This window comes from Meriones unguiculatus, chromosome 4, assembly GCF_030254825.1.
Source record: "Meriones unguiculatus strain TT.TT164.6M chromosome 4, Bangor_MerUng_6.1, whole genome shotgun sequence".
NCBI lineage: Eukaryota > Metazoa > Chordata > Mammalia > Rodentia > Muridae > Meriones > Meriones unguiculatus.
Genome location: NC_083352.1, coordinates 121,364,848 through 121,391,244, shown reverse-complemented (window position 1 = coordinate 121,391,244; position 26,397 = coordinate 121,364,848). Strand labels below are relative to the sequence as shown.

The following is a 26,397-nucleotide window of genomic DNA, read 5'->3' as shown; positions in this document are numbered from 1 at the left end:
CTGGTGTGGAGCCAGTACTGGACAAGAGTCTGATGGTCCCCGGAACTGTCTTCACTCACAGTTTCCCTTCTCTGGGTATCAGGGACTATGCTGACCATACTTCTCTCATGCCTCCTGGAGTAGCTAACGTTCGTGTGTGTGCGTGCGCCTGCATGTGTGTGAGGATGTAAGGGGGTGTCTCCCAAGGCACTGAGAATATTGGAAGCAGCCATGGCCCTGAGGTCTGCACAAGCAGAGGCGATCTTCATGCTTTTAAGACCTTCAAAGTATTAATCACCTTACTGCCGAGATGCAGCTCTGTGTAGCCTGTCAGAGCTTCAGTCTTCAGGCTCTAGGGCCGTCACTGGCAGCTTGGTGGCTCTACCTGCTGAGTTGTGTCTCAGGGGTCTTAGCTGGTGAGGCCTGTTGCTGGCAACCAAGGGCGGGTTATCCTTCCCTGTGCACTTCACTGTCCAAGCCAAGCATCCTGTAGCCTGCACTTTTAGCTTGTCCGTGTCTGGCCCTCCTGCTCTCCACAAACTCTTGAGGCTGTCTCTCAGAGAGGGCTGTGGCAAATTAACTCCACTCTCAGACTTGTGGTTGCTCCTTTGTTCTCAGGCTTCCAGGGTAGTACAGTTTCAAACAATAGGTTCTCTTTCAAGATGGTGCCAGGTCCCTGCCCATGGAGTCAGTCACACAGAGACAAAATGGAATTCCTCTCTAGTGCTAACCTGTCTGCCAGAGGAATCACTGTCTCACTAATCTGGAAACTGGTTTTAAGGCTCATGAGTTCTGTGTGCTTTTCCCAAAGGCAGTGGGTCAGCTAGTGTCTCCGCAGCACAACCACCTGGTCCTCTGCTGGTCCTCCCAAGCCAGAAGCTGCTGCCTGGAGCTGTGTAGGGACCGGTGTCTCTTTAGTGTGTCACCTAGCCTGTTCTCCAGGCTGCAGGTATCCTGCAGCGCCTTTGTGAATTTCTGCAGCATGTCCTCTTTTCCTCTCTTTGGACTAGATTCTATTTTTTCCTTCTGCTGACCCTTTTCTTTTATCAGGTCATGGGAAGGGGACTTCAAGTCTGCCACCTTACCTTTAGTTTTGATGTTTCAGTATTTCCAATCATTGTGGACATTAGATTGCTCAGTAGTTACTGTGGCCTCTGCACTTTGATTGATTGGGAATAGCTGGGAGTTCTATTTTATATTTTGGGGTAACTTTCCTGTAGAGTTTCAGGAGTTCTTGGTACCTGTTTTTTTCTTTCAGAAATACAGGTAGATGTCTGCGTTGGTGGTATAGTGGTCTAGCATAGCAGCCTTCCAAAAACACAAGTTGGTAAATAGCCACAAATCATGAGATTTTCAAGTTTTAACTCTTGGAAATTTACGAAGGCAGATTATAGATGCATTTAGCTATTTCCTAAAAGTATGGCCTGCTTGCTTCTCTTGCTGGTTCAGCAGTCAGTTTACACAAGACTCTTTGGAAAGTGGTCTGTTTAGTCACTTCGGTGGGTGGGATTTTCTGTCTCTGATTGCTTTGATCTCTAATTACGAATTTTGGCTGATGGTAGTTGCAATGGAAGAGACTATGAGCCTTTTCAGTTGTGCCTTAAGCAAATTTGCAAGGGAGCCCTGATGTTAACTTTGGCAGGTTTCATGCCTGCAAATATTGATTGAGCCAGAAGTCCTCGCTGTAAAATGTCACCAGTGAATGTGCAGCCGGTGCAGGCAGGGGGAACTCATTACTGCAGCTCGTCTGCAGCTTCTGGGTCAGGCCGCTCGCTACCATCTGGTAAGAAGGAATGTTTGAAAACTACCTTTTATTCTGACAAAAGGTAATCAGGAGAGGTTAACAGCCGATGATTTCTGAACAGTTCAGATTGGTTAGACCAATCCGTCCTGAAGCTCGGGCTGCGACATTCCAAATGTCTAATTATCTCACAGGGTATTAGAACATTTTAAAATGATGAAATCCCAAAGTCATGGTAGGAGGAATTTAATTATGTGTATGCTCCCCTTTCTCCTCTGTGCTGCACACCTATTGGAAGCATTTATGCCGAGGAAGAAAAAGCAGCAGGAAAGGAAGAGGCAAATAGGATTGCCGTCTTCAAATAATGCTTAATTTTAGAGCCCTGTGTGTGAGAGTCAGACTAAACGTGTCCTTCAAGGGCAAGTACCAGGGACCAGGGAAGGAGACTGGCTGTAAGTCAGCAGAGTTTTCCTCAGGGTGGCAAACTCTGAAGGAAAGATCCAAAGATGGGGAAGGGCGTTTAGGGAGGATGGTGTGTGGGCAGCAGAGGTGATGGGACTGTCCCAGCTGACGTCTGCCCAGAGACAATTTCAAAGAGGATTCGAACTTCAAGTAGGTGACTGTTGGGCAACATGGAGGATGCCTGAGCCCAAACTGATTCTGGTGTCTGGGAAGCACTGATTCTAGTATCTGGCAGGACATTTCCTGGAGAGTGGGTACAGAGTCAACTCTTCATTAACAGTGCTCAGAACAAACCAAAGGGCAAAAACCATCAGAGGGATAGTCATTTGCTTGCTCCTGTTGTGTCCTTCCTCTGTCGTTGGCTGACAAAAAGTACACATGGGGAAAGGATACCTCTTCTTTCTTGCTATTTTCTCCCCAGTGGTAACGGGGATTGAACTCTACCTACCAAGCTACACCTCCCACCCAGGAATTCACATCTAAATTCCCATTAGTGTTCGAATCCTCCTTCGACCTCAGCCTTGCCGAGTTTGAATCAAGTGTCACAACGACAGGGCACTCTGGGTCACACCATGCCCTGTGCTGTAAAACTTCACCTTTATGAGCAGATAAGCATTCAGAAATGTCTGTGAGACGGCCATTATTCACCTCCATTTATAGTTAAGTTACCCTCCAGGACTGGTAAGTAGAGGAAGCAGGGGCTGAGTTTAGAAAAACTTGACTCCAAAACTAGTTACCATTTTTGATAGCATTGTTAAAACAGGGCTGGGATCACTGGCTCTGGCCATCCAAGGTCTTTTGCTGATGTCTGCTAACTATAGCTCTCCTCTCTACCATGGGGACCAGTCCATTTTCTTATGTTCTCATAGGAGCTTTGCCTGCTGATAAGCAATGTCCTCAATATTCTCTTCTCTCATTTCCAATTAGTCTTGCGTGAGAATAAAAAAGGGAATCAGGAAATCAGCTTTGCACTCCCGCTCACCATTGACAAGTTGCATAAGCCTTACTGGGCTGGAATTTCTGCGTAGACATTTTTGTTGTCCACCTCTAACTTCCTGTCCTTCCTGTCCTTTAATACGTGAGCACCAGCGTGTCACACCTCACTGGATAGACCCTCTTCTGAGCTCCTTGTTGCTAGATGAAGAATTCTTGCTTTATTTCAAGGTCACTGAAGGCTTCTATTGATGTTTTCTAGTTCCCGTACATAATTGGCGGAGTTTTTCCCCATTATGAGAGCGTCTTTCATGAATTATCTCCTGAGCCAGGTAACTTGGAATGCTGCACTGTCCTTAGATACACGCACATCTTAGCATTTCCACTGTTGTATCCCAGTGCACATGTGCTGTGCATTAATAATTGCACTGTATGTTTTCATAATTTATCATAATGATACCATTATTGCTTACGATAGAAGTTCTCTTCCCACCCCCAACCCCTAAGTCTAATTGAGGTCGAGACAGACCATAAATGTGATAATACAGATTGCACGTTCAGAGGAAATGGAGTGGGTTTCATAGTGGAGTTTTAATTTAGGCTTCGTTCTGGTGATGTAGCCTCTTCCTATGGTACATTACTTTGAGTCCAATATAACTGCATGTTCCCACAGCCCCTCATTATAGCTGCAGCTTCTCACTGCTTTTTAATTAAAAAAAAAAAAAAAAAAAGAGAGGGGGGGGGAAACGAAACCTAAAGCTTAGGTTGATATTGTCTGGGTACACAGGGAGTATTGCAGGCAGTTTGCTTGCTTAATTTTTTTTTAACTCTTTCAAAGCTTTTGTGGTGATGTCTTGATTGCCATTTTCAGGAGTTCGGGTGGGGGAGGGTGGAGAAGTACACTCTTTCTTGCTCACACACAGACACGGGTGTGTGTGCAATAAGCTTGTTGAAAGGTTTAGGCATATTCGTGACCCTGAGGCCTCCTGGGAGCTTTGAGAGAGTTGAGCCCTTTCTTTGTCTTCGAAAGGCCACTGCCCATGTGGCTGGCTGGTGGCAGGTACTCAGAGGGCCATTTATGTGACTGCGGGAGTAAGGCTGGGGTCCATGTGGAAGGCTGTAGAAGCGCCGGAAGGTGGGCCGATATTCTGGAGAGGTAGAAGTTAAGAGTTAATCATTTCCCTTAGTCCTGTGGGCTGCAGAAACAGAGAAACGGCTTTATTAGGAACAGCTACTTCTGTCATTCCTTCATCTTGAGGGATGCCAAATACTTTTCAGGGAGCAGACTCTCCAGAGGTGACTGGTAAGAATGGCTTAAGCCCCTTGAGATTGGCTGTGTGTGACACAAGTAGAGTGTCCATGGGCTGAGCTGCTGACCTCTGGCAGGCTTCAGTGCTGCACTCTCCTTTTGGAGCAACAGTCCTTGGACTCCCTGCAGTGAGATCAGTATGACAGCTCCGGGCTCCTTCCCATGCTCGGTTGTGTTTGTGGGTAGTCAGTTGCTCTCAGGGGCTATATTGGAGGAGGACTGTAGTTAAGAAGTCTACTTCTACTTCCAGGTAAGGGTAGAGTTTGCTTCATGATTGTGTGGGTATCCAGAGCTTTCGAAGAGCCCCGGCTGCATTCCTTGTTGCTGGAAGTCGGCTCTGCTAAGGCGTCATCAGCCGTGTGATGGCAGTCCCGCACATACACTGGGGCTGGTCTTTGTTGAGCTGAGTGTGAGTGTAAATGTGAACCACATGCCAAGATCTTAGTATTAAAAAAAAAAAAGTAAAATAGGATTTGAAAATGTTAACTACATATTAAATTGCTATTTTAGGGTATATTGTACTAAATAAAATAGCTACTAAAATTAATTTTACCAGTTTTACCTTTTAAAATATGGCTATTAATATACTCATGCCAATGGCTTACACTGTATTTGATTGCCCTTTCTCGTCTTAGACTGTAAGATGCTAGCAAGGCAGCATTTGTCTTGGATGCACACATCTGCCCTGGCCTAGCACGGTACTCAGGTGCAGTTGGCACTCAGTAATTACTTGTTAAGGAGGCAGCCCAGCTCAGAACTCAGCACTGGAGTCTCAGGAATGAGTGGAACCTCTAGTGAGAACCTTGGCTCTTGCAAAGAGATAGTTGACAGTCTAGAAAAGGAGTAAAGAGCAAAATTCCTGCCTCTGAGTGAAAATGCTGAAATAAAACATGTCAGGCCTCTATTGTACAGCTTCCCACCCACAGGAGAGGGAGGTGCCCATGGCTGCGCCGGTAAAGGTCCTGGGACCAGACTGTTGGTCCAGGTCAGTCCCAAGAGGAACTGGTGCTGTATGTGTCATGTTGAGATAGACCAGGCAGAAAGGTTCTAGAAGCTGCCTGACACTTGGCCCTGCCTCTCCCGATGACCCAGTTTAGGCAGCACCCAACTGGAAGCCTGGGACTGCTACTGGGCCACCTGATTACAGTGTTTCACACCTTGGAAATCTCTTACCAAGTTTGTTGTTGTTGCTGTTAATGACTTAACAAATGCCACTTTAATTTAACCAAGATCTTATGTGGCTTATATCTGTGGGTACACTTAAGTCGCTCAGAACTGTGTCACCGAGAGTTGCATAATCAAGGTGGATGGGCACACTCTTCAACGTGCCACTTCAGAAGGGATCAGCTTGTCCCTGTGTTTATTGAGAGATTGCTGGCACCCCAGGCATTCTGTTTCCTGCTTATACAACAGAACTCTTAACGACTTCTGGTCCCCAGGGATGTGGTGGATTAAAGTTCTGCCCAAGGAAAGTGCCATTTTAGTGGATTATTAGATGAAACTCCTCCCCTGACCTTTAAAGAAGTGGGCTCCAAAGGCGTGAGACCACTGTTGTGTGTAGCCTGCCCTTTTGAATGGCGGCAGCACTTAGCTTCCTCCTGTTAATTGTGGCCCCACCACCTTTTCTCCCCATCCTGCCATCCCCTCTGCCTGGAGAACTCTGGAGCTCATGGCTCGACTTGGCTGCCGCAGCAGGCTTGCACTAATCACGATCGCAGCAGGGCCTGTTTTATGAGCCTGAAAGATTCGTGTTCCCAGGAGGCTGAAGTTCCTTACCTGCTGGGGAGCTCCAGATTTCTGTTTGAAGCCTGGCTTCTCGAGGATGAAACTACCTCCCTTTCCCTTCCCACATGAAAGCATCCACCTCTTTTTCTTGAGGTTTCTAGCTACTGGCCTGTGCCGCCCCCTCCCCACTTTAAGGTAGAACAATAATGACAATGCTAGGTTTTTTTTATACTTAAGGAAATTGGGTGTGTCCCAGGAAGACTCGGAAGGGAGTGAAAAATAGCAGCTGGCACCTACAAACTGAATTGTCTAATTTGAGTTTTCCAAGCACCATCATCTGCTGAGACTCACTGAGGCACCTGGTATGTGCAGCCATCAGGACTCACGTGGACAGAGAATGACATTGCACCCCTGGTGTGGTGCAATTCAGTGGCAGTCACAAGGCAAGATGTGTGATGTGCATGATGGAGGTTTGTCTGTTAATACCAGACACCTTAGCAGGGTGTCGGTGAGCATGGCCTTTTCTTCTGTTTGGTAGTAACAGCCCATATTGCACTGTCACGCCATCAATAGGTGTGGCTGTCATTGGAGAGGGGGAAATTCATGAAGGAGTCCATCTCAAGTGTCTTATTGGGGAAGACAGAATCATGTGGATTGCCTCATAGTGCTAATTTTCTTTGTTTGGTACTATTGTAGTTTGGAGTGTTTTCCCTCTAAAAGCAGCTTTTTAAAGTCCACAAGGAAAAGGATTGTAATTCTCATTTGCATTTAGGAAGCTAAGGCTTAGGGAGGCAGACCATATGTCCAAAGTTGAGCCAGTGGCAAGCTGAGTGGTGAGATAGGGCACTTGGTGTCTGCCGTGGTGTTTCTCCTCAGTTTTGAAGTGCATTTCAGTATGCCCTGCCTTATTCTAATTTTGTAGGAAATGTTGAGAGGACTTCTGTGCCTGTGTTGAAGCCCCAGGGGTCCCCTGGAAACCAGGAAGTATAGGTTTTTAAACTCTAATTTATTGACGTTCCTTAAAGCCTGTCTCTTCCAACCCCTAACTCTAGGTAGGAGAGAGAAGGTTAATGGGGAGAGGGGACGCAGACCCTTTACTTCTCCCGGCTGTTTAGGGTCAATGGGTTTTTTGTTTGTTTGTTTGTTTGTTTTGTTTTGTTTTGGGTTATACCAGTCTCCGTCAACCCCAGGCACAGCAAGCAGTCTCCCCCAAGCCGCTGTGTTGAAATGGTTCTCCAAGCTGCCACACCAGTCAGTCTCTGCTGACTGTCACTCACCACATGCCACTCCTGCCCACCACACTTTCTCTTTCTGGGCTCTCAAATTTATATCCTCAGAGTCCTAGACCATGCTCCTTTGCATGCTCAACGGGGGCAGGCCATTACCATCCGGTAAAACCCCTGCCCTGCATAAGACAGTTATCAGCTGTGGACAAACTAAAGCCCAACTAAAATCCCACACTTGGGATTAAAAGAAAAACATATTTACGTAACATAACTGAGTTTACAAAGAAACCAACACTTCCATTATAAGGAGGTACCAGTTCCGTGAGGCTAAAGGCTCACCACCTTTTGTAGTACTTTACTTCTGGAAGTTTTCATTGTTTAAAAATATTTGGGGGCTAGAGAGAGAGGAGGCTTAGTGACTGGTAGTTTGTGCTGCTCTTGGAGAGGACCAAGTTCAGTTCCCAGCACCCTCATCAGGCAACTTACAGCTTACTTCAACTCCAGCTTCAAGGGCTCCGACTCCGTCTTTCCACCCTGTGGGCACTTGCACTTGTGTGCACAAACATAACATTCGAACACGTAATTTAAAAACTATTGAAAATATTAAGATCTCTCTGTGTGTTTAGTGTTCAGGAATATGTGTTTGTGTGTGGAGGAGAGAGGAGGGATCCTGCTGGGCCGCTCTTCTTATTTCTCTGAGTCAGTCTCTCACTGGACATGGAGCGTTCAGCACCACGAGCCTCCTGTCTGCTGGGGTTACAGGTGCTAGAGCAGCGGTGCCTGGGCTGTTCTCACATGTGTGCTGTGACCTGAACTCAGATCTTCAGCACTGAACCATCTTTCCACCTTATATTTTATTTTTTTAATTGACAGCTCAGTGTTTATGGGCACAATGTGTTTTGAGATATGTTTGCAGTAGAGAATGATTAACAGGTAAATTAACAGATCTATCACTTGAGTACTTTTTGTAGTGAAAATTTAAATTTTTTTTTTCAATTCTGAAGGAATCAGGGTGTTAAGTCTTTATGTATGTACCATTCTGCTCACTGGATGATTGAAGTTGGTTCTTCCAGGTGTTCCTAACCCATCTTTTTAGCCACTACTTCTGAGTTCTATTCTATAATGAGATCTTGTGGCCTTTGACTCAGCATAATGTCTTCCAGGTTGACCAGTTGTATATGCACACAGAGTCACATTGCTGGTGGCGGCCTTTCTTCTCCCAGCTGGACATCATTTCATCTTTGGACAGGCCCCCTGCACCTTGTTCTTGTCTCGGAGCACTTGTGAATAGTGCTGTACTCAATGTCTCAGTCCAGGGACCTCTCTGGCTTCACTTGCTTTGGAGACTGCCAGATCACATGGTGGTCATTCTATTTCCAGTTTTCTAAGGAGCCTCCACACTGTTAACTCACATGCCTACCAGCAGGGCACTCACTGGGCTTCTTCTTCTCCACACCACCTTCGCAGTTCTAACAGACGATAGCCCATGGTTTCATTTATGTCTCCTGATTATAACATCAAGACTTTCTCCCTCTCCTTCATCTCTTAGCCATTCTGTCTATTTTCTTGAGGAGTGGCCTACCCTTGCCTGGCCTCTGGTCGTCTGTGTAGTAGAATCTGAGGTACAGGAGACTTGGAAGTTATCTATTTACCATTCTCTGTCTGAACCGAGGAACTGCAAAAAAGACATTGATCTAAGATGTATTCTGGGTAGTGATGCTGGGGATTGTATCTTGCAAGGAAAGTGAGCCTAACTCAGCACCTTTGTGTCAGGTGGCTTTTCCCCTCGTGATTTCTATGTATACTGGAAATCTTGTGAAGTGGTCCAACCTCATTTAAAAAAAAAAAAAAAAAAGCTCATTGGTCATGGTGCGTTTGCAAAGCCATTAAGGGTCTGAGACTTCATAAAAATAATAATAGCCTCACTGTTGTGTGGGAAGGGTGATAGCACTTTGCTATCAGGTGCCCTTGTATGCTTTTAGAATGCTTGGTGCTTATGCCCATCTCTTTTCCGGCTTTAACATTCTGTGTCTCTTTTCATTTTCTCAGCCCAACAGGGGCACAAAACGACCCCGGGATGATGAAGAAGAGGAACTGAAGACACGTCGCAAGCAAACTGGTCCTCGAGAACGCGGCCGCTATCGTGAAGAGGAGGCCTCAGCAGCTGAAGAAACAGACGATGACAAAAAAAGGCTGCTGCAGATTATTGACAGGGATGGCGAGGAGGAAGAGGAGGAGGTAGTGAGCCAGAGCTGGGCAGGAGTCAGCTGGCCCTGACATACCGTCTGTGGCATAACTGGGGACAGAAGGTTACCCGGAGTCTCCCAGCCTCATCTGTTAAGAAACCTTGCTTCAGAGCATTGAGGCAAAGGCAAAATGGGTGGGAGAGTTGAATCTGCAAAAGGATTTACACAGTATAAGGAACATCATGGGAACTAAGTGGAAGAGGGCCTGGTGTTAACTGGAGGAGGCTAGAAAGCTCCTGACCAGCCATCCTGATTACATGTAGAACACCTCTCTCTCTCTCTCTCTCTTTTTTTTTTCCCTCCTGTTTTTTGGTTATTCAAGACAGGGTTTCTCTGTGTAGCCCTGGCTGTCCTGGAACTTGCTCTGTAGACCAGTCTGGCCTCGAACTCAGAGATCCACCTGCCTCTGCCTCCTGAGTGCTGCTATTAAAGGCGTGAGCCCACCACCCACAACACACCATTTTAAAATATAGTCTGTAGTCTAAAAGAAGTGCCAAATCCTGTCACACACGGTAGTAGGGCTTTTAAGAATGAAGGTCCTTGTGCTATATATTTGGTAGTTGAGTCTTGCTGAAGCATGGCACCTCATGCCTGTAGTCCTAGGACTCAGAGGCTGAGTCCAAGTGTTCAAGACCAGCCCCAGCAATATAGCAAGACCTTTCTCAGGAAAAACAAAAACAAAAACAAAAAAACAACTAAAAACAACACTCATACCTACAATGGGTGAAGGAAGATGATGCCTTTGGGCTGTTGTACTCAGTCTTAACCTGCATCTTTTTGAATAATCTCCCTTTAAGCCTCATGTGCCTTGTCTAGATCAGGTGTTTCCTTCTCCAAGAAGTCCATCTGTCTCTGAGTTGGCCCTGAAGGCCACTGTCAAGTCCTCTTCTCACTTGGTTATGTATATTGTTTTCATAGCATGACTCCTACCTTGAAATTGTTACTTCTCTTACATTTGCATTCTTCCCTCAGCCTCCCATGAAAATAGCCTGGCTCTATTTTATTCACAGCTATGTTTCTGGTACGTGAAGCAGCGCCTAGCTCTTCATAGGCCCTAATAACTATTTATTGAATGAGTAAATGAATGGAGCAGAGAAGCATAGAGATAAAATACCAGTGATTAAAACAGAATGACCTTACCTTGTGTCTTTTTAAATCCTTAAGTGTTAACTTATATGCTGTTTCACTCTGGCATTTTGTTCAGTATGAATTATGGAAATGGATTCTTAAGAGCCAGCTGTTTTCTAGTTCCCTCAAAGACATGATGCTAAGTTTGGCTTTTAAAAATGAGGCGTGGGCATGAATCTGAGAAGAAAAATTTTGATCCATATTCCAAACAGGTCTTTTCTATGTTACCATAGTAGCTCCCTTTTCCCCAGGGTCTGGAGAAGTGTGTCTGGTGTTCTGAACCTAAAATTTATTGATATCTGGGGAGTTTATGAGAGAGAGCCATGAGTTCTGAACCATCTCTCAGAGGTCAGTAGCCTTGCAGGGCTTACACAGTGTGTAGCTGACGCTGTCTCTCCTCCCTTTGGCTTCTGCTCAGTCTGTCCTGTTGCAGCAGTTAATTGGAAGGTAGAATTCCTGTGTAGATGATTTGGGTGGATGGGGACAGTGGCTGCAATGGGTAAGTAGTTTCTACCCTGGGAGACAGAAATGTAATGGGAGAAAGGCCTTTCTGTTAAGGGGCAGGGACAAAGAGATCACTTTTTAAAAATGACACACAGAAGGCTAAAAGTCCAGGAGTTATTTTCTCACTGCTACCAAAGTCCCATTTGATGGAAAACAAGTGGTGCTTGCCCCTGTGGTCACGTGGGCTTGTAAAATATTATTGTCCTTTTTGTGCTACATCACCAGCATTCATCTTTTTGAAATCTCCCACTGGTTTCTGACGTTGAGCTATTGGAGATACTGCTGAGGCCGATGACTAAGACTGATAATTCGGTTCCCTGGTGTTGGAGAGGAATTAGAGGAGGGAAGGCCGTCCCCTGAGAGGCGGGGATGCCAGAAACTCTGCAGGAACTGCACTCACTTGAATATAGTTCCCCCAGAGTGGTCAGGATGTTAGTGAGGGAAAGCAGAGCAGTGGCTGTGAGGGAGGCTGGACAGTGAGTGAACTGCTCCCTAGACATCAGGGTTCTGCTGGTGAAAGCCTCTTGGTACGCCAGGTATGCTGTGTCTCTTGCTGTTAAGAGCAGCGTCATTACTCACTACTGGAGTTCACCAACAATTTTATGTGCACAGTTTGTTCAGGTCATCTCCATGACCTTGAAAGATCCAGCAAACATTTTCATTCCAGTCCTCCCTCTCTCTCTTTAGATCCTTACTGGGTGCCTGCGCTGAGCCAGGTCCTAAAGAATCAGCCACATACAAGTAGGACAGCTGTCTTCAGGGTGTTACGTTGGTCCTGGTTTTTTGTTTTGTCAGTTTTTAAATTTTTATTATTTTATTTGTACAGGTGCTTTACCTGTAGTACAGGTATATACATGTATGATGCCCTCAGAGGCCAGAAGAGGGCATTGGATCTCTGGAACTGCAGTTACAGACAGTTGTGAGCTGCCATGTATATACTGGGCATCAAACCCAGGTCCTCTGGAAGAGCAGCCAGTGATCTTAAATGCTGCCTGTTTCTCCAGCCTCAGTGTCTGCCCTGATTTGAAGTTGGAGCAGTTAGCGGGGTCAGGTCCTTCCAGACTTTCCTTCTGTAGTAGGCCAGGTGAAGGATTTGGGATTTGATTCTAGACTCCAAATAGATGCATTTAGGAGAGGTAAGTGAGGAGGCATGAGCTAGATTTGCTGAAGGTTTAAGGAACTTATTAGTAAAGTTTTGTTTCTGTGTGGTTAGTATGGAGGGAACCTAGGCTCTGAGTCCTAACCAAGCCAGACAATGACTTCGGTTTTCACCAAATTGGGGAGGCCCTCTAGGACTGTAGACCTGGGGAAGGGTGAGGGCCCAGCCGAGCACTTCCAGATCCTGGAGTCGATAAAATCTGAGAAATGCATCATGTTCAAAATGAATGTATAGGTTTCTCCCACTTAAAACCCAATATAGGAAGAACATTGAGATTTCATAATAAAATAATAGCCAGCATTTCTGAGTCCTTACAGAATTATAGGGTGATTCAGTGCTTTCCAAAAGGATCTATTTCAAGTTCTCCTAAAAGCAGTTTCTTTATTGCTTTTAGGCGTGAGTTATGGCCATTACTACAGAGCAGAGAAGCTGGGAGTTGGGAAAGTGTTAGAGAGGCATGGTGCGTTGCTGCACATTAATTTAAACTGGAAAGTGAACCAAAGATACAACATTTCTAAAATTTCTAATTTCTGAAATCAGATTATTGGGGGGAGGGAGAAAAGAAATGATCCAAAGCTTTAAAAGGATTTATTTTTATTTATGTATGTTCCTGAATACTCCTGTGTGCATGCATGGGTGTCGGTCGAGGCCAGTAGAGGGCCTTGGATCCCCTGAAACTAAACTTACAGATGGTATGAGCCACTTGGTGTGGGAGCTGGGAACTGAACTCAGGATCTCTGAAGAGTGGTAACTCTTAACCTCTGAGCCCTTTCTCTAGCCCCTCAATGTGTAATAGCCAGTTCATTTACTTTTCTAGCCATCTCTGAAGTATATGAAGCCAGACAACTCTGTGCTACTAGTTTCCAAATGCTTCCTCTGAACAAGGTTACCAAAAATGCTTAATTTTTTTATAGTTAATATTTATTTATTTATTTTGAGACAGAATCTACCTAGGTAATGGTGGCTGACCTAGAATTTATAGTATAGACCAGGCTGGACCTTAGATTTGTGGCAATCCCACTGTCTTTATCTGAGTGTTGAGATTATAGGATGTGGTATCATGTCCAACCAGCCAACCTACCTTCCTTCCTCCCTCCCTCCCTCCCTCCCTCCCTCCCTCCCTCCCTCCCTCCCTCCCTCCCTCCCTCCTTCCCTCCCTCCTTTCTCTTGTCCATGTAGCCAAGATGCCTTCAATCTCATGATCTTCTTACCTCAGTACCACATCTGGCTCAGGGTTAACTACTTGTCTGACTTTTCTCCATAGTTAATGAGACCAGGCACAGAATCGTGACAATGTGAAGCAGTGGAATAGCTCCCAGCTGCCCACAGGCTTGCAGGGTGCTCACAGACAGACAGTGGAGCAGCTTCAGCCTACAGACTAGTTTGTGACCTCTGGTGTGAGGAAGAGACTAGGGACATCTGACACTGACTTGGGTTTGATCTTAAGCACATTCTTCTTCGTTTCTGACCCTTTCTTGCCTGTGCATCAAAGGAGAAGGATGAGATAAACGTTGACTGGAAGTACCCAGCGCCGTTGCTTACTTAGCATCCACAGTGTACCTGAGAAACCTTTGTTGGATGAGTCATTACTGCTCGAGACAGAGCTTCCTGGGGTAGAGGCAGGACATTAGACATGATACCCAGGATGAAGCCCCTCACTGTCGTTCTAGGGGAGGAAAAATGTGTGCTGTGCATTGAGCCCACAGGAGCAGTTGTGAATATGAGACCTCTGCACACTGAAAGTCTTATTCTTCTTCCAGGAGGAACCGCTGGACGAAAGCTCAGTGAAGAAGATGATCCTCACATTTGAAAAGCGATCATACAAAAACCAGGAGCTGCGGATCAAGTTTCCAGACAACCCGGAGAAGTAAGGCTCCTCCACTGCCGCCTGTTTTCTAATATGAATTTGTTGTTTGCTTTGTTGGCTTTTTGTGACTTGATCAGGAATCCCAGTGTGGCCTGCATGTTTGGAATGTCCCAGGAAGGACACACAGGCCTTGGAGTCAGTGGGGGCTGTGGTTTGTTATGGCAGGAGTTCACAGAGGTGTTGTCTGGGAGAAATGCAGATCTTGAGTCTAGAGAGATCTGTGTCCAGGCCTCCTGTTCTCCTCTGAGAGCAGACAACACTGTGTCTTCCGTGGTGAACTGCACCAGTGTCCTGGGAGGTTGAGTTGAGAAGGACTGGTCAGATCTGAATTCTCTTGACAACTGGAATCACAATTCTAGACTTCCAGAAAGGAAGCAGCTGTGGCTGGCTGAGTACCCTTAGCACTCAGGGAATGGCTCAGAAGCCAGCTCCCCAGCCACCAGCTCTGGGTCAGCCTTGTAAGCAGGCTTCCCAAAGAACAGCCGTACTTTTTTAACTCTTTCCTGCATCATTCTTGCAGTGTCCCAAGACACCATCCATGGCTGCCAGGTGAACGCTTTATTACAGGGAAAATGTCACAAGCTTAGGGGTCAGATAGATGTGCAAGTGTGTGATCTTAAATGATTTTAAGTGGTCTTTCTTAGCCTCAGGTGTTTCTTTTATGTAAGGCCACCGGGATGTTGGGAAGATTAAGTGAGAAGCTTGGCTAGCTCGAGTCTCTGCTACCCAGTAGATGCTCCTGATATGTGTTTTACTGTGAGGTGCCATAGTATGGGATCTGGGGTCTTTCAATCTTGAATCCCAATTAAAAAGGATTAAAGATTTGTATAGATTTTAGAGTTCTAAATCTCTGTTTTCTTCCCTGTCTTTCTCCCTTCCCAGATAAATGGTTTAATGAATTTTAATAGGCCCAAAGCCCTGAGGCAATTAAGAATTGGATGGTAGGATCTTTGCACTCAAGTTTGTAGGTTACTAGGGAGACTGACTATTAATGTGAGGTAGAAAGAAATACACAGGTAGAGATGTAAGTTGAATGCTATGGGAGTATAGGGGAAGAAGGAGCAAATGCTTTGTTGAGGACCTCACAAGAAAGGTAGTATTTGGGTTGGGCCTTGTGTTAGGCGTGCAACTAGCATAGAGTAAAAAGTAGGACTGGTGAGATAGCTCGGAGGGTAAAGTGTTTGCCACAGAAACAAGAAATCCCCTGAGCATCCCGGGCCAGCTGTCCTGATGTGCACTGCAGAGAATAAGAGACCATCTCAAACAAGGCAGAGGATGAGGACAGCATGAGGTTGTGTTTTGATCTCTTCATGTGCACCATGGAATGTGTGTCTACATGTAGAGACACTCTTATACATGTATAGACAGCTGCATTAGTGCACACACACACACACACACACACACACTTGAGAAGATGAGAAGCAGGAGAGATAGAGAGAAAACACAAAATCCATGATGCTGGAGGGCAGAATCTTCAGAGCAGGCCTGGGAGGTAGCGTGACACACTTTTCCCTTTCCTGTGGATGAAGAGGCAGCAGGGACAAACCAGCCCTCTGTGACAGTAGCTAGATCACAGCTCGGCTTCCTAGCACCTGCGTTATCTCTGTCATTGTGCTTCCACCAAACAGAAGCGGTTCGCGTGTGTGTGTGGTGGGGAGGAGTGTGTTTAAGTGCACAAGTACCACTCAGACTGATGCTATTGTAAAAAGTAGAGTAAGAAATGAAGTTCCTTCACTGTACTGACCCTACTGCCACTGCAGTCCCTACCGCTGACCTTGTGATGGACTCTGTGAAGATCCCTTTAGACTGTTTACTATACTCTGTATTAAACTACACAAAGATTTAGCCGACACAAATTTGGGGTTATATAACAGAAAGTGTTTTCCTGTTAGTGCCTGTGTATTTGCTTTTTGTTTTTGGCTAGTCCATATTATTTCATGGTTAGGAAATTCTGTGATGTATTCAGTTATTTTTGTATTGATGGGCTTTAGGTTATTTAAATGTTTTTAAATTTAGCCAGGCACAGTGACACATACCTGTAATCCCAGCACTCTTGGAGGCAGAGGCAGAAGTCTACAAAGCAAGTCTAGGACAGCCAAGGCTACACAGAGAAACTCTGTCTCAAAAAACCAAACCAAACCAAAACAAATCAAGTTTTCAAATTTTATTTCATCTATCTGAGTGTTTTGCCTGCATCTATCTCTGTGTACCACATGTGTGCCTGGTACCAATGGGCGTTGGATCCTTTGGAACTGGTGTAACAGATGGTTGGGAGCCACCATGTGGGTGCTGGGAATTGGCTCTTGGTCCTCCAGTGTTCTTAACTGCTGAGCCATCTCTAGCAGTTTAGATTAGTTTAAGCATTGGCTTTCATAAACAGTGCTGGGTAGATCTCCTTGTGTATATGCCTTTGTATAGAAACCAAACATGGAATGCCCAGACTGAAGGCCATGCAGTTGTAATCTTTGAAAGCTACTCCAAGTTACCTGCTCTATCCTCTTATTCTCCCTTCAGCTGCATTTCCTTCCCACATTCTAACAGTAGACACGGCCATTCTTTAACACCTCTGCTGTTTGTTTCCATGTTTCTCTATGTTGGGTTCTTGCTTTGTATGATGTTTGTTCCTGTAGCATTGGTGCAGTACCTGCCAGGCTCCAGGCGCTCAGTAATCACGAGAGCTCCTGTGCAATCTTTTTGTCTTCTTTATTATAGCCCCGTGGCATGGAAGCCAAGAACCCTCAGGGGGAAACTGTGCTGCAGGTTGATAGCACTGAAAATGTGAGATCCGACTTGTGCCTGGAATGGCACCATTGCCTTTGTGCACTTGGTAACCATTGTTCTGTGATTAAGAGTTGTGATAGTCAAGGCAGCCACGGCTGCCATCTCTCCTTTGGTACCACTAGTCTCTGGTGGTGCCGTCGATAAGCTGCTTTTCAGAAAGAGGCTTATGTTCTTTAAACAGTGTTTTCCATTCAGAAAAAAGTTCATGTGCTATTTTAGTTTAAAACTTGAACAAATAAAAATTGAAATTATACATAAAGAACTTTTTTTGTTGAGGCAAAAAGCAGTTAGGAAACTGTCTTGTGCTTTAACCTTGAGTTCTGCTAGCACAGTGTCTTCTGTAATTCTCCAGATCATCGAGGGGCAATTAAGATGAAAATTGTTCCTGCGTATTTGAATGAGACTTTCCAGTTGAGATCAGAAACATTCAAATTTATTTTCCTGTACATGGGAGTGTCGTTTTGATCGCTTCCTCCCAAATGCTGTTCTTCATTTGGCTGTGGTTCAGATTCAGCCGGCAGCCCTCCACCCACAGCCTGGCTTGGCGCTGTGATCCTTCTCTCAAACACCGCTCCGAGCCCATGGCTTCTGTAGTAAGTCCCTAGCTCTGCTCTTCATTTTTGCAGGGACGGAATCATTTAGTATGCTGATTCACAGCCTTTTTTGGTCTCATGGCCCCTTTGCACTCAAATGAGAGTAGCCTAAAGTGCTTTTCTTAGAAGATTGTAGCAAACATGAGGACATGCAAGCTTGTATTCTACTAGCCATCAAGATAACGATCTAGGTGTTGGGGAGCTAGCTCAATGGATAGGAGCACTTGTTGTGTAAGTATGAAGACCTGAGTTCAAATCCCTAGTGCCCCCTGAAAGGCCTGCACATGTGCCTATAACACCAGCACTTTGGGAGGTGGATACAGGAGGACCACTGGGCATTGAGGCCACCAGCCTAGCTCACATTTTGTGAGACCCTCAGAGGAGTTTCATGGAGAGGGACAGATCAGGACACCTGAGAGCCTCTGTGTATGCACACAAGTGTGCACAATAGTCTGGACAATGCTCATTTGTGCACACTGTGTGCAAATATGCACACAGACACACATGCATGCGTATGTGCGAGAGAGGGACAATGGATGAGATCACTTGTTATGTGGACCTTGGGAAAACCCCGTGGTGTGTACTCTGGTGAATTCCCTCCTTCCCTAAGGATCTCCTATTGCCTGTGGCCACATCATGGGACCGCCCCTTGAGAACAGCTATTTTAATTGGGTGGAATTATTGTCATGGTCCCTCTGCTGCTAGTGTGACTGCTGCATCTCAGACTTGTCAGGTTTTGTAGTCCTGTGTTTTTGAGCACCAGGGTCATTTGTTAATATTCACTCTCATTGTTGAGGGAGAACATCTTGCTTGTCTGAAGCAAATGAGCATGGGCAGACTAGGAGAACATTTTCTGTCCTGTCAGATGGAGTCCGTGACCCCATCTCTGCCTGGTTACTGTTTTTAATATGTTGCTCTATTGCTTTCCCATCGCCTCTCACCTGACCCTTACCCTGGCTACGAGTCATGTGTTGCTGAAGCTGTGCTGGCTCCCTGAAGACAGCCATCTGCAAATAGTAGTGTGTGCTCTAAGTGAGTGGGCTGTACGTGGTCAGCAGAAACAGAAGAGAATTGTCTTTTTATAACATAACATAACATAACAGACTCAGGCAGCTGCTGTGTGCCAGTGATATTATTAGGTACTTTGTATGTATTCAGTCTTTAAATCCTCACTATCCTTCAACCAGGAAGATAAGAAAATCAAGATTTAGAGATAAGTCATTAATGTGTCTTTGAGCATACTGCCTCTTGGGTAGCACTGGGCGTCCTTTAACGCTTCTCAGTAATGATGGCTTGCATCCATGGCAGGCTGGGAGCTCTGAGACACTGGGCCGATTTTTTTTGTGTGTTACGTTCTCTGAACCTCAGCCAGTGACTGGCACCTGTGTGGGCTGGGTGAATGCTTGTCGGAACACTGCTCAAAGTTACACCCAGGCCAGTCTTCCCTAAGTCCAAGCATTTTCCACTATGTCGCATACCCAGGTAGCACTGGAGGACTTTTTGTCATGTCCTTACAGTTTGCTTCTCTGCTGGTTGTTTTGTTTGAATAGTGTTCTGACCTTCGAAATCTTACAAGTTTAGGGCTAATATCAATATTCCAAAGAATTACAAAGTTGGAATGAGAGGAACAGCCTGTCACTCTAAGCCTCGGCATCTGTTCTGTCTGCTTGTTTGTTTATATATTTAGAGGTACTAAGAGTGGGAACCAGGACACTGCACCTAAGGCGAGCTGTCCAGTACTGGGTTATGCCCCAGCTTTTGGTTTTTCAGACAAGGTTTTGAGACACAGCTGAGGCTGCTCTTGAACTCACTGTATAACCAAAGTAGTCTTGAACTTGTGATCCTCCTCAGTGCTGGGATTGCCGGAATGTACTAAGACACATTGTGGGATGTTTTATTTTGTGTTTGAGGAAAGTCTAACAATGCAGCCCTGGCTGGCCTGGAACTCACTGTGTAGGTCAAACTGATCTTGAACTCACCAAGATTCTGCCTCTCCTCCCAAGTGTTGAGATTAAAGGTGTGTGCCACTATGGTGGGCTGGTGTTTTTTTGTTTGTTTTTGTTTTTTTAATCATTCCCAGTGACAGTGACCTAACTTTGCAAAGAATCCTATTCCATCTTTTGGCAATTCTAATTTGTAAGATTCCTAAGAATGAGAGAGAATTTTATTACTTTTCTCAGGTGAGAGGGTATGGGTCTCCTTGGAGTCTTGGTTACTCCCCAGAATCAGTTCCTGTCCCCTGAAGTACAGCTGTGTAGCAGATGCCACAAAGCTCCAGGGTCGTCTGGTCAGCATGTGAACTCTATCCTGTCTTCTCTTAAGCAGGCTCCATGCAGTCATGCTGTGGCAGCGCTTGCCTTCGTTCCTTCCTCTCCTAGGCCCTGTGGTAGTTCCTGTGCTCACTAGTGAGTGAGCCGGCGCATTGCCTCAGCAGGTCCCCTCTGCACTTCCTGCTTCTTTGAGGCCACCCAGCTGACCCCACACATTGATGCTTGACACCAGTGCAATTTTCTTGTCCTTTTGCAGTGCTGGGTATTGAACCTGGGCCTTCTGTGTGCCAGGCAAGTGCTCTGCCGCTGGACTTGGACTCCCAGCCCTGTACAAGCCCTCCATACAGCCCTGTACAAGCCCTCCATACAGTCCTGTACAAGCCCTCCATACAGCCCTGTACAAGCCCTCCATACAGTCCTGTACAAGCCAGGTCCGTGATTCTGAATGGGATCAGAGGTCTAAAAACATGATCGTTTGCAAGCACAGAAGAAGGAGCCTTTAAAAGTGATTTTGGGAAATATAGATAAAGTAATTATAGAACTTACTTTGAATAATAAGCAGGTAAGAGTAGGCAAGACAGTTTAACTGCAAAGAATAACAAGGCCTGTTTTACAGCAGAAGATGAAAGCAGCAGTGTGGGAATGTGGAGGCTCCAGAGTGTGTAAATAGATCAGTGAGACAGAGTGGAAAGCCTAGAAACAGATGGAAATATGCATCATAGTTTAGTGTGTGATAGATGACATTTCTTCAGATGTGAGGGCAAGAGTAGATTATGGAGTTGTGGCAGCAGGCCAAACATTCATAGAAAATAAAGTTGACCTTGTTAAAATAGCATGTTAAAATAAATTTCGTAAGATATAAAGTATCTGACCTTCCCATAGAAAAACTTCACCAATATACATGTGGAATAGAGTTGGGAAAGGCAAAACTGGGTATTTGAAAGCTTTTATGCCAATAGATGACTAAATAAATAAATAAGTAAGTAAATAAATAAATACCAACATGTCAAAAAAGGATAGCATATGTATTAAAAGGTAGTTTCCTCTTAGTTTTTTTGTTTGTTTCTTTGTTTTTGTTTGGGTTTCTTTTTTCTAGTGTGACGGAGATTAATTTCCTTAGTATGGAGACCATTTTATAAATCAGAAAATAAGGTGAGACCCTGCTTTTAAAAATGGGCAAAGGATAAACGGAAATAGTAAACAGAAAAATGTTAACCATAACTTTTAAAATCAGAAATGCAAAATGTCTGAAGTGCGTTCATTGCTGTCTTGCACTAGAGGCAGTTTTGAGGAGCTACTGCTGCTGGGGAAGAGGGGAAGCGAGGACAGCCCTCAAACACAGAGTTTATTCCTTCCTGGGAGTTTCCTCCACCCAGTGACCGTGGATGTGCACAGCTATATGCCATTTGGTTTTTTCTGAGGGGGCGGAAATGGAAGCTCTCTGAGTGCCTGAGAAAGGGGATTCTCTCAATAAATTACCACACACCACCACGGGCGAGTATACCATGCAGCTGTTTAAAATGGATGATTTACAACGGGAATTTCAGATAAACAGTCTCCCACGCACTCTTGATTGATTGGCAGTCCCCTCTTGGAGCACTGTCTGGAGAAGGATTTGGAAGCCAGGGCCAGGCTCAGCACAGGGGAGAATGTTGTGATCAGTCGGGGGCTTCTTGGGAGAAGGAGCACGACCATTCAACAGCACTTTGTCAGAAATTGGCTCTTTCTGTTGTAAAAGGTTGTTTAGCTAGTATTAACAGCAGCAGTACGATTGAGCATAGACCAGAGGTTTGCTTTGTGGATGAAAGGCTAAGAATTGAGGAAAATGACCCAAACACACTGGAATATCACTTATGGTTATTTCTGGTTCAGAGGATTATGGATGACCTCGGTATACTTTTACACGGTTCGCCTTTCTTTTCCCAGTCTTCTGTGAAAAGTGATATTTTATAATTATAAAATATATATGTGTCAGGCACAGTAGTGCATGCCTGTAATCCCAGCACTTGGGGAGGCAGAAGCAGGCAGATCTCTGTGAGTTCGAGGCCAGCCTGGTCTACATAGCACAGAGAAACCCTGTCTTGAAAACTGGGGGGAAAAAGTGTTTAAGAAAACAATGGCAAAGGGCTATCAACTATGGGTGTTTTAACAAAGTATAGTCTCTAGGACTATATGGATTCTAGACTCCAGTGTCTGAATCCTCCTGGCTCCCACAGGTCCTGGTTATGTCTTTTTTTTTTTTGTAGCTTTCACTTAGTGAGACATTTGTGGATATAGGATGCAAACACTAGAGTCCTTTTTTTTCCAAAGCTTCCATTACAGATTAGCAGCTGGACGCAGAGTGCCAGCAGTAGCCCAGCACAGACGCAGTGAATGCAGGCTCTTCCTGCTTCTTAGGAGTTACTCGAAGTAACTCCTATATTTTGGCTCTTATTCGGCAGCGCCCTCTGGGATGGGTACCATTATTGTCCCACTTACAGATGAAGAAAATGAGACAGAGAGACAGCAGAAAAGCAACTGAGCTAGGTTAAAGCCTAGGCCACTGAGCTCTGGAGCCTGGACACATCCCCATGTCCTCTCAGTCACTCTGGGTCAGGCATTGTTCGGGAGCTGTACTTGTGTTAGCTCATTTGCCTCTGGGAACAAACATCCCTGTTCTGTTCATCCAGACATGCCTTAGTCCTCAGGAGGGCAGGCAGAGGGAGTAAATGTTCCCTGTGTCTAGAAAGAGGTTTGTGAGGAGGTTCAGAGTAGACATGTGAGTGACAGGAGCAGTGATTGCAGAATGTCAGATACTAGATCAGTCTGAACTGTGACCTGTCTCTCATCTCACCAGAGGTATGGGAAGGGAGAGGGTGGCTGCTGGGAGGCTGCAGGGTCTCCGTCTCTTCCTTTGGGTGACTGAGGAAAATAGTTGGCTCTTGATCTGAAGGGGAGTAAAAGAAACCCTCTTTGGATTAGGGCACAGCCAGTCCAGGGCCCCAGAGTGAATTACACCCCAAGGGGTAATGGTAGCTAATCCATAGGACTAGAAGGCAGATCATTTATTGTTGCAGAATGCTTCGAGGGCCTTAAAAGGCAGCTGTGGCTGTAGGCGTAAGGGGACCCCTGTAATGAGATCTGAATCCAAGATTGATTTTTGTAATGAGGAAATCGATTTCCCAAGGAAATTGTGTGACAGTGTGATGTCTGGATGAGTGTACTTCTTGGTTGGTCTGTTGTAGACATTTTGACAGATTTGTCAGGCTAGATTGTGCTGCTGTTTGCTCTCACATGCCAGGAGTAGCCCTTGCCTGTCAGTGACCCTGTCCTGTTCTCCCCTTCTAGGTTCATGGAATCCGAGCTGGACCTCAATGACATCATTCAGGAGATGCATGTGGTGGCCACCATGCCTGACCTGTACCACCTTCTAGTGGAGCTGAGTGCTGTGCAGTCACTTCTCGGCTTGCTAGGCCACGATAATACAGATATCCTTCAGATCTGTGTGGGCGGAAGGCTGATGCGGGAGAGCTGTTTACTCTCTACGCCTGCTGGTCTCTGCTGACGGGTGCTGTCACGTCTGCTGCTCTGGGTCTGTTCTAATTCTCCCCCATCCTGAAATGCACACTGCTTTTCACTCATCTCAAAGTCCCTACCTTCTCTTTAGAACATGCCTCGGGTAGATCTTTAATTGCCTTAGTCTCTGCTAGGGCTAGAACACACCGACCATACACCAGCAGCAACAGTTTTCCAGATCAGAATTTGGAGGCTCCTTCCTGAGGCAGGGCCAGACAGATTTGAATGTGTTGATGTAGACATCATTCTGCTAACAGATGGCTCTGTGGATTGAGGCTGGAGGAGGCAGTGAACCGTGGCAGAATGCTTGTCGGGATGTCCAGAGGATAGGGAAGCTTGTCTGCTTTGTCCACTACTATTTCCTAGTTCCTTAAAGAAGACTGGTGTCGAGGCCCAGTAAATATTACTTTCTATTTGTTGAGTGGGCATTAGACCTAAGCAGACGAGATGGCTTGATTCCTGGGCTCATTTTCAATAAAATTTGGCATTTTCGCTTGTAAAGCTAGAGTTAACAACCTTGTCCCTTAGTGTTAGTGAGGAAATCAGGGACATTATCTTGTCACACACAGCTCCTGGTGCACAGTAGGCACTCAGCAATGTTCCGTGTAACAAAATGTGCGTCATGACTTTCATGCTTTGTCTCTGCTGTCATGTGTGCAGTCACTGCAGTGCAGGTATCTTATGCGCCGTGCATGGGGTTATGTCGTTACACAGCTCTGTGTAAACTACAGATTTCCAAAGGTAAGAGGCAAATGGAGTGAGTCTGCTTATGTGGTGTTCACGGGAAGTCTGCCCTTGCTTCATGTGATTTTCATCTTTCTGGGAAGCTCTCTCCTGAAAGCATGTCTGATTCTGCTCTTTCCTGACAGTTCTCACAGGAATAAATCAGTGAATGGTTTTAATGTGCTTCTTGAAGGGCAATCTTAAGACATTTCTGATGCTTCGTGTGCTGTTCTTGTTAAGAGTGGCTTGGCCCCTCCCAGGGTTGATGACTGCCAGAATTTGCTGTGGGGTTCCAGGTCAGCTGGCTTCTGAGTAAGAAGTTCATTCATAGGCACTCAGAGTGCTGTAAGGTATGTGAGCTCAGTGCTGCGCCTTGGCAGCACCGCTGCTCAGGTGCTCTGGGAGCATTCGCCCATAAGCATGCTGGGTATTCTGTTAGGCAGCTTGGGTTGCTGTTACAAAGCACTGTGGACCAGTGGCTCATAAATGACTAAAAGAATTGTTTCCTGTAGTTCTGGTTTTGGACAGTCCAGCAAGGCTCTGGTAATGCTGGTATCTATTCCAGGAAGCCATTTTCTTGCTGTGTCCTCTCACGGTGAGAGGATGAGGAGCTTGCCAAGTCTCTTTATAAGGACACTGATCTTACCTCTGGCCTCTTCACTTCTCGAAGTCCCTGTCTCCAAGTATTATCACACTTGAAATTAGGTTTCAACAGAGGATTTGGGGACTGGGGTATAAACATTTGTTCAGTCTGTTATAGGTCCCTGACACAAGGCTGGCCTACTCAAGGAGAGGTTCAGTGAGTGAGCACTGTAGTGTGATTTGTGGTTTACATATTGAGTAGTAGAGCGGAGTCCCACCAGACTCAGCCTACTGCCTTGTTGATTCATTTGTCATTTAATACTGTTTTTATATGTGCATGTGTATTCACATGTATGTAGGAGCAGACAGATCGTAGTGCGTTTGTGGAGGTCAGAGGACAACCTCAGGGACGGTCCTCGGGCACCTTCCATCTTTGGTTTGAGAAAGGGTCAGTGTTGTGAACATTTTGGTTTATGATACGTAAACATGTTTTTGTTAAAATTCCAAGTTGGGGGTTTTCGTTTGTCTGAACCTGCTAAGTGCCTCATGTGGAGCATGGTCTTTGCCAGGTGATATTAGTTGAATTCTGAGGACTTTGAGGGGTATAAATATGACAGCTCAGAGGAAGAAGGTGTGGCTGCTTGGAGGACTGCTTGCTGCTAGTTCGTCTTGCTGCTGCATTTGCTGTTTGCTGATTTGCTGGTTACCTGGACTTCTGGACGACTGATATTGAGATTTTCCCCAAAAGAATCATTTTACCCTACCCAGTGGGAAGTAGCAGAGAGAACTCCATCTCCTGTCCCCACTAACCTTCTTTTCCTCCTGCCTGGTGTTGGGGAGTTGGAGGGGAGGTAGAACCATTTAACAACCCTAAATAAAGTAGGTTTGTTACAAAATCAAGGTCAACAGGTCTCTTATTGGCCTGGAACTTCACCATATAAGCCAGGCTAGGTGGCCTGCAAATGGCTAGCGCTCTGCTTTTCACTGCTTTTCCTCCTGCCATCATTAAGATTTCAGGTGCACTCCACTGCACCAGTTTTTTGGTGTGAGTTCTGGAGATTGAACCCTGTCGGACTGCTAACCGTCGGTCAGGGCTGGCACTTGATGTCCCTGCCCTTGTGTTCCCTGTAGCATACCTGGTACCTCCTCAGCGGGATTTCCTATGCCCTTGACAGAGTTGCTTAGTCACCTGTCACTTTGCATGTTAAGACAGAAATTCCTTATTTTGTTTCTGGAAACTCGGCTCTCTCTCTTCTCTTCCCGCTAACTCAAAACATCAGCAGCCGTGCTGCAAGCTGCTGACATTTCTGATTCACTGGCCGTTCCTGCTGGGGAGAAGACTGACAAGAGCAGCGCTGCTCGACATCCGCATTCTGGGGAAAGGCAAGGGCACAGATGTTCAAGTTGGTGCGTCCTGGTCTTTAAAAAGGGAAAACTGCATCTCCCTATAATGTCGTTGACAGACTGCCATTTCCTTCCTGTTTCCCCAGAGCTGAGCTGTTCTTCCCCTTTCTTTCTGCCAGCCCTTACCCCACAGCCCTAATGATATTTTTTAAAACCTGATTTTTAATTATGCCCTACATCACATTTAAAGTGCATTTGAAATATTTTTAA

General features: G+C 45.6%; 1 protein-coding gene across 1 annotated transcript in view; it reads left to right on the top strand.

Moving 5' to 3' along the window:
* The window catches only part of Ctnnbl1 (catenin beta like 1), a 155,535-nt gene that overhangs the window by 28,601 nt on the left and 100,537 nt on the right, over positions 1-26,397 (top strand). Inside the window, exons 2-4 of the mRNA XM_060382923.1 lie at positions 9,425-9,613; positions 14,173-14,279; positions 23,251-23,392. Coding sequence (XP_060238906.1) covers positions 9,425-9,613; positions 14,173-14,279; positions 23,251-23,392 — 438 coding nt within the window. The remainder of the gene's footprint in view (positions 1-9,424; positions 9,614-14,172; positions 14,280-23,250; positions 23,393-26,397) is intronic.